The sequence below is a fragment of the Onthophagus taurus genome, chromosome 1 (assembly GCF_036711975.1).
Source record: "Onthophagus taurus isolate NC chromosome 1, IU_Otau_3.0, whole genome shotgun sequence".
NCBI lineage: Eukaryota > Metazoa > Arthropoda > Insecta > Coleoptera > Scarabaeidae > Onthophagus > Onthophagus taurus.
Window position 1 is genome coordinate 13,348,868 of NC_091966.1, and position 13,945 is coordinate 13,362,812.

A 13,945-nucleotide genomic window follows, 5' to 3' on the forward strand; every position below is an offset into this window, starting at 1 on the left:
AGGAAAAAAGAAGAAAATTATGGTTTAGTCATGAGTACTTTAAACTAGCGGCACGCTCATTAAAAATTATATCATTAAAAATGACTAATACTGATCGATTTAAGAATGATTACTTTAATTGTGATTCTTACCTGGAACTCCACTTTTATCTAAAAAATTGTTTAGTTGAAATGAACTGTTACTAGATGCTAGGTATTGTGTGAATCGCTGAAATAAACAAAAAAAAATATATGAGTAAATATAATCAATATTTTATTAAAATCATCTAATTCGTAATTGAAGTGCCTTTATTTTTTTAATAAACTAACAATTTAATGGAACTCAATCTACTCTATTATTATGATAACAATCAAGTTTTGACGTAGTATGTTTATATCAAACTAAAAATATACTTGTTTAGTAATAGTTTGCTCGAGTTGCTTTAAAAGAAAACACATTAAAATGGGCTTGCTTCTAATTTCCAAATTAACATATGTTTATTTAGATTATCTTAATAAACAATTCTACAGAAACAAGTTCATTGTAACGTATCCACGCGTTTAAAAAATAACATTTTTAAACGTTATTATTAAATCAAGATTAGATAATCCTAGAACACAAGTTGTATTTTAAAATGCTAGTTTATTCATTTAAATTTAGGTTTAAATTAAATTTAACTTCTAGAGAGAGGCCACAACATGCAACTCAACGATTTTAATGATTTTGTTGGTAATAACGGAAGTAGAAATATTCGATACCTGACTTATGTGAAGGTAGCCTTCAATTAGATAGGATTTTACATGTATAGATTTTCGGTCGTCCATACGTGTATAAACAACGAGCCGAACACGCTGTCATTCTGTTAGCTGGCCACCAAGGATTAAGCTTTCGAATGAGATATTGTTCGTCAAAATCAGTTGAGATTTTTTTTTGTTATAATCAAAATACTACACATGTAAAATCTTATTTAATTGGTGGCTAACTTCGTATAGGTGTCTCAGAATTTTTAAAAATGAACCTTGGTTTTTTGAGAGAAAACGTTTTGATACTTTCCATTTAGGATAAATTACTATATTGCCATCACCAAATCAGCAGCAATTAATTTCCTGGCAAAATTCTTTTTATAAATCGCCAATAAATATTAATCTCGCTATGGAGAAAAATATATTAATAACAATGTTACTTATCTTATTATAGGAGAAGTGATATTTCAGTAAGCTAACATTAAGAGAGCTTAGGACCAAGAAAATAACTTTCATTAAGAATGTTTTTATAACTGAATTTGTAATCAAATTGATTCTGGGATCTGAGACCCGAATTGAATCAGATAAAATAATAAGCCAATCTGCAGCAAATACCAGGACAATCTATTAATAATCGATTGATGCCTTGTGACTCCATCTTATTCTATCCCATGTACAGAAATAGTAGTTGTTTTAATGGAATAATAATTTGGTAGAATATGGCCAAAAGATTTTACAGCCTCCATTCTGCACACAATCAATCTCTCAACGACGGCTTGTTAACATTGATCTCAAAAAAGAAAATATTTTCAAAAGCTTTTAAAAGCATATTAGAATTTGGTTGAAAGTAATTCTTGTCATTTCTACTATTTCAAATAAATTTATTTTTCTTTGCTATTTCTATCAAATTTTGCTAATTTTAAGTACCGAAATATAAAATAAAGTATATAATAACGTTTTTCTTTCATTGTTTCATTTAATTACGCCAAAATCGGCATCCTCGGTACACTTCCATCGGTCTAGCAGCGTGAATAAAGAAAACATGTGCTACTGTGTTGCTAACAAATCCCAGTGAAATTCATGAGAAGCTGTTTCATTTGGAACATATAACTGTTTGGTGTATATTGTCAAGAAAACCAATTATTAATTATAATTTCTTACTCAATTGCAACGAGTGTCTTGCAGAAAAACATTTTCTGGCCTCTGATTTCTAATTGATGACGTCTGAAGTCAGAATCATTTTCTAAAGTTGAAAGAGTATAGCTTATGATAATATGGAGATATAATAGCATCCGATGCAAACCGTATCACATCCTTAACTGCTGATTTATGCAGAGTAAATCTAGGTTTCTTTCTTGAGTTTGCAATTTATGCAGTGTGTAGCGTAAAAATCTGCGATACTGAGGTGTAAAACCACAGTTCTTATTATCCTAGGTTTAAATTCTTTCCCATTCCCATTTAGATTCTGGTAGAATTTCCTCTTGTACGACTGTGTTCTTAATTTCTTTAATTCTCTCAGTTCACCGTTTATGGCATCTTTTTTTCCGTCCAAGGGTCCTCTTTTCTTCCCTCCTCAGTACTCTGTATTCTTCTTCCATCGCTTCCGTTCTACGCTACGTTTGGTGCACTGTTCGTAAAACCAGTCCAGAGGGCTATTCTTTCAAATCCTAGGGCTTCTTGTGCGACCTCACAGATAATATTACGACATATGTTTCACTGAATGCTAGTATTTTCACTCTTTTGTCTATTCCCAAGCGTCAGATTTATATTCTATTTGTAATCTCTATTTCTACTGTGATCTTTGAGGTTCTGTAGGTTAAATTTCTTGTGCTTTTGTCCTGTTATGTTTTTGACATTCGTAATTGTTGATTTACCAGGTAGTGCTCAGGATCGCCGTTAGCACTTACCTTAGCCTACTTTAGTTAGTCTACTTTAGACATCTATTATGTGAGATTGGTGTCTTGCATCAACAATGAAGATTTATCACGTTGACTGTATCCGGGGATACTCACGTTCTCTTATGGATTGAGCTTTGATCTCAAACTATGTATTTACAAAGTTCCTGTTTCGCGTGAAGTCGTCGTCTTCTGATCAGTCCGAATTTCTCTCTTTGAACTTTCGCAATCAATGTTTTTGCACCCAACTGCGTATTTGTTGAGAGACCGCTTTCGTCAGCCCTGACGAGAGCCTGCATCCCACTGGAATTGGTTACCACAAACTTTCGCAGGGTTGCTTAGGTTATCAGGAGTCACCAACTTAGAAGTAAGAGTGGAGATAGAATAGGAGAGGCCTAACCAAATCAATGAATTCATCAGATATAATAAACAGTACTTGAGACTACTTTTCCAAATAACTAAAATTTCTTATAAATATAGTATGAGGTCTATGATGCAATTTGAAGTATTGAGAAAAATTAATTTCATCTTTTCTCCATTTCGTTTGTATAAATTTATTCAATGACTTCTAAACTAGATCTAATGGAATTTGATTAGATGGAGTTGCAACAGTTCAATATAGAAGAATTCAATATATTCTAATATTTCAATAACTTTCTCGTCAGTGATTTCAAGGTTAACTATACCAGTTACATCGATATTCAAAATCACGTCAACATCGATATTCTTAGTTACATTATTTTGATTCATTTCAGTGTTCAAACCTATATAAACAATATTGATATTTACAACATATTTTACATCATTTGCCTTAAATGCAGCATTATTATCGCTTCTATTACCAAATTCGCATAACAAATTTACAATTTCATTAATTTTCAAAGCACTTATAGCTAAAAAAAATCGAATATGATTCTATAACATATACGTGATATGTATGATATTATTCACTTACATGAACAAATAGAAAAGTTGCTGGTGCATAGAATTATCAAGTAGCCTAAGTTAATTATCAATTTGCCATTAATTATAGCAGAGGCCTTAAAATTAGAATCATTGCAATATTGCGGAGTTAGCGGCAAAACCTAATGGAACTAATACAAATATGTAAATTAGTCTACATAACAGAAATGAAAGGAGAGTTGAAGCCACCACAATTGTTATTCTATAAACGATTGTAAGGGAGAACGAAGAGATTGAAATGATGTGGTTCAATATAGCGTTGTTTAGCGTTATGACATCAAAGTGGAAATGCAAAAACTTCTGTCATTTATAGTTACATTACAGTTCAAACTGGAATCGATACTAAATCTAGACCCACATCATCTTATACGCTTGTTTGGCTTCATAAGTGTATTCCTGTTAAATTGTTCGATTTTCAAGAATTGCTATATTCAGATTTTAGAAGATTTATTCATTTTGGTGACCCAACCGGCTAAGTTATAGTACCACCATGTCCGATTCAGCATTCTTCAAACGTTTGATTTAGATATCAAGCTGTTGGACCAATTCAAACCTTACATACATACCCTGACATAAAGGACATCTATAGATGTAGAAACTATTTTTATGATCGTAGATAGATTCCGTTCTACTGATTCCAGAATTTGTTCTACTTCATTCAATGTTGGCTGAACGATCAGCTCAGGATGGAAACAACACTCAAAGTTAGCATTGTGCAAAAGGATAACCAGAGTTTTTAAAAATTGCTATACAGACATTAATTATTATACTCCACTAAGAACTCCATTCCTACTCATAAAGTGATATAATTTTTTATATGAAATTTTAATAATCCATAATGTTACAATAAATTATAACAGTGGTTACGCCATTTAATAACGTATGAACCAAAATGTATGTTGAACTAAGATGCATTACCGAAAAGAAATTTTGGTGCAGGTATTATCTTTGGAGGAAAACCATATTTTGAAGACAAAACAGAACACCAGTCTAAACAGTACCCAACTTTTGCAAAATATCTACAACTGGTACAAACTGGCATCTAATACAGCAATTTTTCGCAAGGTTGCAAGAATTTTGATACTTTCATTTATAATAATTCCAACTCATCTATATCAATTTTTAATTTAAACATTGTTAAATTTCAAAATACATATTTAATATCTGCATACATCATTATTTTCAAAACCATATACTTAAACTGATTTATTAGAAAGGTACATACATAGTATGAATGCTCTGTTCCCATTCACTTTAAAGTTCACAACCATTAAAATCTTGGTAAAAACGTCTTTTCTATCAAATATGGACGTATTGAGTTCGGTAAATACGAAAAACGCTTTTGACTTGAACTCAAAAGTATCATAAACAAGGTGCGGTTTCAACTAGGAACTACGCATATAAACGTCCAACTGTATCTTTTCAAAAGGCAACCGCCGCCGTATCTTGCGTCATTAAAACGAATTCCCAATGATTGCCCACAGGTAAAGAGAGTCTATAGTCACGGCGCGTTGAAACGAAGGGTTCTCTTTCTCTTTGTCGTCGTCTCGAAGTGTACTTGGTTGTTGTTGGTCGTGACTCACATTTTGAGAATGTTTACGTTGCGAAAGGCACTTCAGAACTTTAGTTATTGACCTGTAGAAATGCAGTTTCTGGTTTGTTGTGAAAATAAATATGAAAAAAAAAGGCAAGTACAAACCAGTTCTTTTAGGGAAAAATTTATTTTTATAGATTTTAGGAATTTTCTAAGGAAATGTTTAGTGTCCAAGATGAAAATGAATGCATTACTAAATGCACAAATAATAAAAGAAACGTGTGCGTAAGTATGTGACTAAGAATGAGAAGAATAACAAAACTTCTTCGCGTGCTTTTAAAGAAGTGAGTTATCTATGGAATTTTAAAGCGCCATCCGGTAAAAGATTCTTATTAATAAACATACATGGTGAAGATGGATTTCATGACATGCGATGAATATTGATTGATATAATTTCTTAGTTATCTTAACGAACATAGATTGTTTAGATAAATACAAGTTTTATACTGCTTGTGAGGTCTACCATTAAATAAACCATGACACAAAGCGTTTTTACTAAAAAAATATTAATTAGCTCATGTTTCTTAGTAATTAATAAAATTTAGAAGCTATAAACATAATAAGAAATGAAATTAGGTTAAATGAATACATATTTTCATGTTCATAATTGCTACTTCTTGTGATATTTTTGATCAGATGTCAGATAACATAACAATTACAGCAGCCCCACTGTAAATTTTCAATAGACAGTATGCCACTTTTAGACTTCACATTCAGTAATAATTTTGACTTAGTTAATCGCGGTTTAGGTATCTCCCATGCAATCAATATTGAAGACGTCTGGCATTTCAATTTTAGACCATACCAAGATGTTTAAGCGATATAATGTTAACTTAATCCAAAATGAGTTTTGATGTTGAGAAATGTTAAATGACTTTGACCGATTCCTTAATAACTTGTTATAAAAAGACCTGACATTGATGTTTTATAATAACAACCTCAAAATGGAGGTTAGAATAGCTATTACCAGAGCTAAAGGCTCTTGATTAAACTTCGACTGGAACTGGTGTACAAGTTATCGGAAAATACAAAAAGGTATTTGTTGAAAAAATAAATAGGCCTGTTACTTTAGAAGGGTTCTTGTGTCAAATCAGGAACAATGAATCGACTTATCAAATAAAAAAGGATACTGGTTGATGAACTTCATGCCATAAGCAAAACTACGCAATTAATAAACAAAATTCTTCAAATCGATCGACCTTGTGTCATGCTTATTGAAACCTTAAAAAGCCTATGAGATAGCTACATAAGATGTCTGTCTTTTGCAATGACAGCAAAATTCCAATCAACATGCCCACATCCTGGGCCAGTCCACACTAACAGCTTCTCACTTCTCTGGCCAGCTTTGTAATGAAGGCGTTGGAGAGAATCCGCAAAAAATGCTGTTTTAGACGGACATTTTTTGAGACCCACCTGTAGAATGCATCAATGAAGCCATCTCCTACACTATCAGCTACGCGGATATCTTACTGCTCGTGTCAGAGGTAAGCATGTGACGGTAGTATTAGACAGATGTATTTCCCTTTTCTGTGATAAATCTTATTAGAAGAAATTTGGTGGTGATACAACAGTAAAGGGTTGTTGCAATTACGGATATAGTTTCAATCTTTAGTGTTTTTGACCCAAATATACTTGATTTTTTAGTATCTAGGTATAGTGAATTTTTATTGTGCTTATAAAGAAACAATGCGATATACACCCGTACAAAGAGGTGATTCAAATATATCATTAAAGGGCTTAGAAGAACAGACCACAGCTTTACGCAAATAACTGTTGCAAACCGAAACAAAAATAAATGACATCAGCAATAATTAATGACAATACGGGGTAGTAAGGGTGGTGAAAACGCGAAAGACTTGGTGGTAGATATTTTACAAGTAGAAATGAAACTTCAAATTAATCGAAATAACAACGATCGCTGCCATCGTGTAAGTAGGGTTAACGATGATTCCCAACCTATTATTATCGTAAAATTTAATGACCATCGCTCGAAGTCTTTGGTAATGCAAACGGGAAAAAATCTGAAAGACCGAATTAATCGTACCGGAAGACTTAGCAACCAGCCGATTCATGATTCCGAAGAGTACAAAGAGAAGTTTGTAATTATGTCACGATATAGCGAAGTACAATGTTATTTTACTTCTTCACTGTAGGGGAGAGAGTAAGGGAAAAGAAATAATGAAAATAGGTTGCTTTGTGTTTATTATTTATATATTTTATTTTAGTTTGGTTTTTTAATTTTATAATTTTGAATTTGTATTTATGTAATTTCTACAATGTACCATGAGGTTTGCACATCTGGTCTATATTATCATCGTTTTATAGGCGTTGAAAACTTTATTTTAGAGCGTGCTGAACGCAAGGAACTTCAAATTATAACTCACGTTTGTGTTGGAAATTTGGATTTGTCAATATTAATAAGATTCATTTGGCTGTTGGAGTTGTCTACAGCCTCATTGCATTTAATTTTGTTAGTTTTATTGAAACACTTGTGTACATATTGTCTGATATGTTACAAAGCAATGTTAAAGTTGTGATATTAATGTGGCACAATAACTTGTTAAACATATAAAATTTGTATATACATTTCTCTACTACAATTACAATTAATGTTGATGTATTGTACAGGGTGTCCCAATTTCGATGTCCACATAGGCTATCTCCGAAACTAAAAGAGATAGAAAAAAAGTAGCTTACATGTCATGATCTCGTTTTTCGAGAAAATGCTAATGCTGAAAACTCCGAACAGCTATCGTCTTTTGTTTTCGCCCTATCGGCAAAAACTGAAAATTTTGCGAAAACGACAATCGCGAATATCTCACTTATTATCAAAGATGGAGTATTATAAATAAAACATTATATGGGCAACTTTTTACGAAGAATTCAGTGGCGTAGGTAGAATTTTTTTCCCATCTTTTATTTTCGAGATTTGAGACATAACTTTATTTTTTTAAATGATAACCATAGTTGGCTATGACCTAAAATAATTTGTTATTTTCTTCTGATAACAAATATATATAGTTTGTGGGGTATATTTCTTATAGTTATTGAATAATTAACAAAAATTCATTTTGTTCTATCTAAAACTAATGTATGTATTTAAAAGTTAATGTTGCTATGGTGATAACCATACATACTATGATGGAACATAATGTATCAATTTTTTTTGTTCTTTCTAAAACTATTTATGTATTTAAAACTTAATGTTGTTATGGTGATAACAATGCCACGATGGAAAACATTGCGTACGTTCAGCAGGTGTCAACAGTTGAATTAAATCAGTCAGCTAGTTGTATGAACTTTAATACAGCGGAACGAAATCGGCTGAACAAGCAATTGAGAATTAGCAGTTCAGCATAACCTAAAACTATGGCCAACAATAATATTTTTGAAAATTTTGTGTTATTACAAGAGATAATGGATGATGATGTTGATTTTAAGGCTCATTTCATTTTATACAGTTCTGCCAGTTTTCAAAATTAATGGGGAGAAACAAAAAATATTAATCCTAACCTAGAATTTCACAACCGCTGACAAACTAAGCGCAGATTACTGACGCTGTGATATTTACTAAACTGCTGCGTAACAGCGCTGACTTAGCATATCGTTCAGCCGCGACTGCTAATATACCAACTTAACAGTTGACACCGGCTGAACGTGCCCATTCTTTCCAATTATTGCCAAAGTTTGTAGTAGTATTTAAAAATTCACTGACAACTCTGGCATTATGTGCTGGTGCTCCGTCATATTGAAAATATATCATTTGAGACTTATTTAATGGCAAATTGTCGACCAAAGGCACAATGTGCTGCCTTGATATATCGAGGTATTACCTGAGTTTAAGTTTTTATGGTAGATACTATATGCCAACATTCTATTATCTAAAAGGGCACACCATACATTGAACCTCAACCTTCTTTGAACACTCAGAGACTTCATTGGTCCAGATGACATTTTGAACAAACAGCAGATTATTTAATTTTTCTAAACATCATCTACAAAATTTTAATCTTAGATTGACATCTCCTGCACGTAAATAATGAGTTTGGCCCGCCTTGTATGGTTTATACATATTTTTCTTTCATATTCGGAAGCAGCGGTTTTTGGGTCAGACGTCTTGTTCAATTTCTCTGCAAGATGTTGATGGATTTATCGCAAGTGAAGCCAACACATTGACTTCATCCTCTTGCAGGCCATTTTGGTATGTTTTTGCACGTGGACCAAAAATCTATTAAATTTTCTGCTAACCGGCTGAAGGTTCTTACGTGCGGTTGTCTTCTTTCTGAATACCTTGTGAAATATAATTCCGCGGCTAACGTCGCATTCTTATCTGATAACATATAGCATTCCATCATGTTACATTTTCATAATTTTCGAAGTTCATTGTAAAGTTTTATTTAGTTTTGTTATACTTTGACACCTAACATGCCGGTGCATCATACCAGCCCATAATGCCAGAGTTGTTATCGAATTTTTAAATACAAACTTTGGCAATTATTTGATACATTATGTTCCATCATAGTATGTATGGTTATCACCATAGCAACATTAACTTTTAAATACATACATTATGTTTAGATAGAACAAAATGAATTTTTGTTAATTATTCAATAACTATAAGAAATATGCCCCACAAACTATATATATTTGTTATCAGAAGAAAATAACAAATTATTTTAGGTCATAGCCAACTATGGTTTCCATTTAAAAAAATAAAGTTACGTCAAAAATCTTGAAAATAAAGAATGGGAAAAAAATTCTACCTACGTCACTGAATTCTTCGTAAAAAGTTGCCCATATAATGTTTTATTTATAATACTCCATCTTTGATAATAAGTGAGATATTCGCGATTGTCGTTTTCGCATAATTTTCAGTTTTTGCCGATAGGACGAAAACAAAAGACGATAGCTGTTCGGAGTTTTCGGCATTAGCATTTTCTCGAAAAACGAAATCATGACATGTAAGCTACTTTTTTTCTATCTCTTTTAGTTTCGGAGATAGCCTATGCGGATATCGAAATTGGGACACCCTGTACATTAATGGATTCAGAAAAAAATCTCTATTCAATAACGTGAGGAAAAACAAATCGAGCAATTTGAAAATCAAAAGTTGATAATCGCTTGACATTGAAGATGGCGTTGGAAAAACTTTATTTGTAGCATGAATTATAGTATTCATCAAACCTTTTCATTTGATTCCTCGCTCATGAAAATCGGATTGTAAATGACAGAGTTACAGCTTGGGGCGTTTTTTATCTAACACCCTGTATATATAAATTTCATTTTTATGATGATCACACTCAACTGTGGCATTGGTTTAGTTTAATCGTAGATGATAAAACATACTCGATCAACCACATATCTCTAAAGATTACATATGTCGCGTTTATCAATCGGTAAAAAGTATTGGATTAATTATTAACAACAGTCTTAAATTTAATGAATTCGTTAATAAATGTACGCAGCAAACATTCGGCAATTTAAATGTTATTTATAACAGTTGTTTACATATTAAAAGTAATATGATGTTTACGCATCACTTGATCATCATTGAATTATCTAATTTCAATGATTGTAACGTGTATTCAGCTTTTGTTACAGGTAAACAAGATCATTAATGTGCGGCTAAGCTTAATAGCCGGCTTGCATACTCCAATGTGGGGATGCTTCGTCCTGCATAAAATCTCTAAAATCTGCAATCAGCTGTGGAAACAACCATAACCGCAACTTATCTAAGTAACTGGCCCCAGCTACTGTGCTGCCGCGAAAGAAAAATGGGCCGTATACTTTTGTGTAAGAAACAGCACAAAAAACATTCACCTTCAGCGAATTTCTTTCAACTGCGACAATTTCACATGGATTTTCAGTGCCCTAAAATCGCACATTATAACGGTTTATTTTCCCGGATACATGGAATGCAGCTTCATGGCTAAATATCAACTTAGCATCGATATGTTCACTATCCAATACTTCCTGCATTTACGCAACCATGCATCAAAGTTACTGGTTGCTGTAGTATTCCTAGCCCGAGGTTGCTTGAGACTTAAATTTCTGTGGAGATCACGTGAAATTACTCCTCATTGTCTCTACTTTACATAAATAACCAGTGGTCTTAATTGCCCATACCATCGCAAAATGCTCTGTTTACAAGATGAATCTTTTCCGTACTCTCTTCTGAAAGCGTGTTGTAGTGTTACAACACACAAACAACTCGCATATTCAAAGACACAAAAACTTTTTGTTGCTTTATTGTCATAATCGGAAATACTGGCAGATAGTGATCGCAAGCTGTGACCAAAGGTAAACAATAAAAACTTGGAGAGTTTGCGATTATTTTGATTTATTGTTTATGTCTGTCGGTGTAATAGTTTGAATATATAGCCTTTTAATAACGAATTAATCTTTTGTAGTAACGGTGTACATAAATTAGACCTGCCTTAGATATCTATTTAAAATTTTTTCAATATCGTGATAAAAACACAATCAAAACTCATCCAAACTCAAAACTTTAAGAGTGTATGAAGACTCTTGTGAGTTACTGTATATAAGAGGGATATATCATAGAGAATAAATAATAAAGATGAAATTATAAAACAGTTTATGTTTTATAATGCCCTATGCCAAACATCAATTTTTCACTACACTATATAAAAACACTATATCTCATATTCATGGAGCACCTGCTTAATAACAACCTACATGGTTCCTTTCGTTTATTAAATTTTTATCTACATAAAAATAGTGTGCACAACTTTACAGAACGTCACTACCTCAAATATACAAAATGTCCTATTTCTCTAAACCAGTGATTCTCAAAGTGTGCATCGTGGAGGAGTGCGCCCTTATGCTTTTGGAGAGAGCGCGTAGTCAATGAAAAAGTCTTCTAATTACAACTCGTTAATAAAAATAAAATAAGCTTATTATTTTTTGTTCTTCAATATAAATAATTTCAAAACTCTACAAATGATTTTCGTATCAAACTTCTCTCAATAAAAAAGTATTTATCGACGACATCTGCGGAAACCTTATACTACCACCATGCTAAGAGAATCACGCGGATGTGTCAGTCTGTAAAGCGTTGGCAAGAAAAGCGGCGAATTCTTTTAAAAGTCTGATTACTGTTTCTGATAAAGCTCAAATTGCATCTTATCAAATCTCTTAATTGATCGTAATAAATATGAAAGCCCATTCTTTAGGTGAGTCGCTTATTTTATTTGTATGTAATCAAATGGATATAACAATGCTAGGAAATGAAGTAGCAATGAAAATAAGTAAGATGTCCAACGATACAGTTGGCAGGCGTATTATAGAAATGTCTTCTGACATCGCGAAAAATGTATTCAGTAATAAACTACACAATTTCAATTTTACACTGCAAATTGATGAGTCAACAGATGTCAAGATCAAATAGTAAATCAGTTTCATTTTTGCAAAGAATTATTGTGATAATAAAAGTAAAGATGTTTTTAACATTTAGAGTAACTATCTTGAAAAATGACACGTCGTATTTAGGCATCTGTATAGATGACGCCCTTTCCATTGTTGCATTAAGGGTATTAAATCTTTTGTAAAAAAAACCAAAATGAAAACGTTATTGTAACTGCTTTCTTAATAGGAAAGCCATGATGGCAAAACAAAATAGCAGAAAGGTTAAAAGTAGATTTAGATCAAGTTGTACAATTTGTTAGCTTTATTAAAACTGGATTTCTTAATTCACATTTATTCGAATGGACTCCCAACACAGACTAAAACAGCTACGACAAGAAATTGTTCAATTTTTTGAAGAGATGAGATAACTTCATTTCTGTAAAATTTGCTACGAACTGTGTATGTCAAAGTTACAATATTTAGTTGATAAGTTTCAGCTGGTTAATCGCTTAATAGTTAGAATTCTAACATGTAAGGCAAAGTAGAAAATATTCTCACATCCACCGACAAAATTGAAATCATTTCAGAAAAAAATGTAGATTTGAAATAGAACAACTGTTGAAGGTAATTTGGAAATGTTTCCATTCGTATACAACACTTGCTTAAATGAAACTCTTTCAATCATTATTAAATATTTAACAAATTTAGGAGAACATTTGGAATCTTATTTTCCAACACTTAATACTAAACAAAACGAGTGGATTAGAAATCCATTCATGGAATCAAGTAATTTTCATTTAACATTAACAGCAGAAGAACATTTAAGTATGTCTATATGTACTATATTCATGTCTATATGTATGTCTATATTCACTATTCGTGCCTTTTGGATCTCTATAAAAGAAGAACCGGAGGTAATATCACAAAAAGCATAGGGAGAATCTTACCTATGTGACGGATTACGATTTTTTGCTCTCAACATAAAGAAGTCTAAAAAGAAAGGAAAGTTTTAATGTGTTTATAAAGAAATAAGGGTTTGTATGTAAGAGAAGGGGAGGGCAAGCAACGCACGCAGTACTTAGGCCCCAAAGGACCCCTAAGGCTTTGTTTTTCAAACATATGCCTCAACATCGAAGAAATCGGTCACAACACCAACCTCATGTTTTTTCATAAACATTGAAATTGTTATTAACATTAATAAATGTAATATAAAATGTAGTAAGAATGTTGTAAGGTCAGAACAAATTTTGTTGTTGTCGTACTACTAATTAATCGTACTTACGTCTTATGGCCAAAACTGTAACACATTTATAGCCTTTCAAACATCGTTTGTAAATCACAAACAAAATAATCATTTAATTCAATTAAGCAATAACATCATTGTAAAGTGTCAATTTAATTAC

General features: G+C 32.2%; 1 protein-coding gene across 4 annotated transcripts in view; it reads right to left on the reverse strand.

Annotated features, from left to right (window-relative positions):
• The window catches only part of LOC111413775 (phosphatidylinositol-binding clathrin assembly protein LAP-like), an 80,196-nt gene that overhangs the window by 20,317 nt on the left and 45,934 nt on the right, over positions 1-13,945 (reverse strand). For all 4 annotated transcript variants that reach the window (XM_071197175.1, XM_071197170.1, XM_071197166.1 and 1 more), the window contains exon 3: positions 132-207. In XM_071197175.1, coding sequence (XP_071053276.1) covers positions 132-207 — 76 coding nt within the window. The remainder of the gene's footprint in view (positions 1-131; positions 208-13,945) is intronic.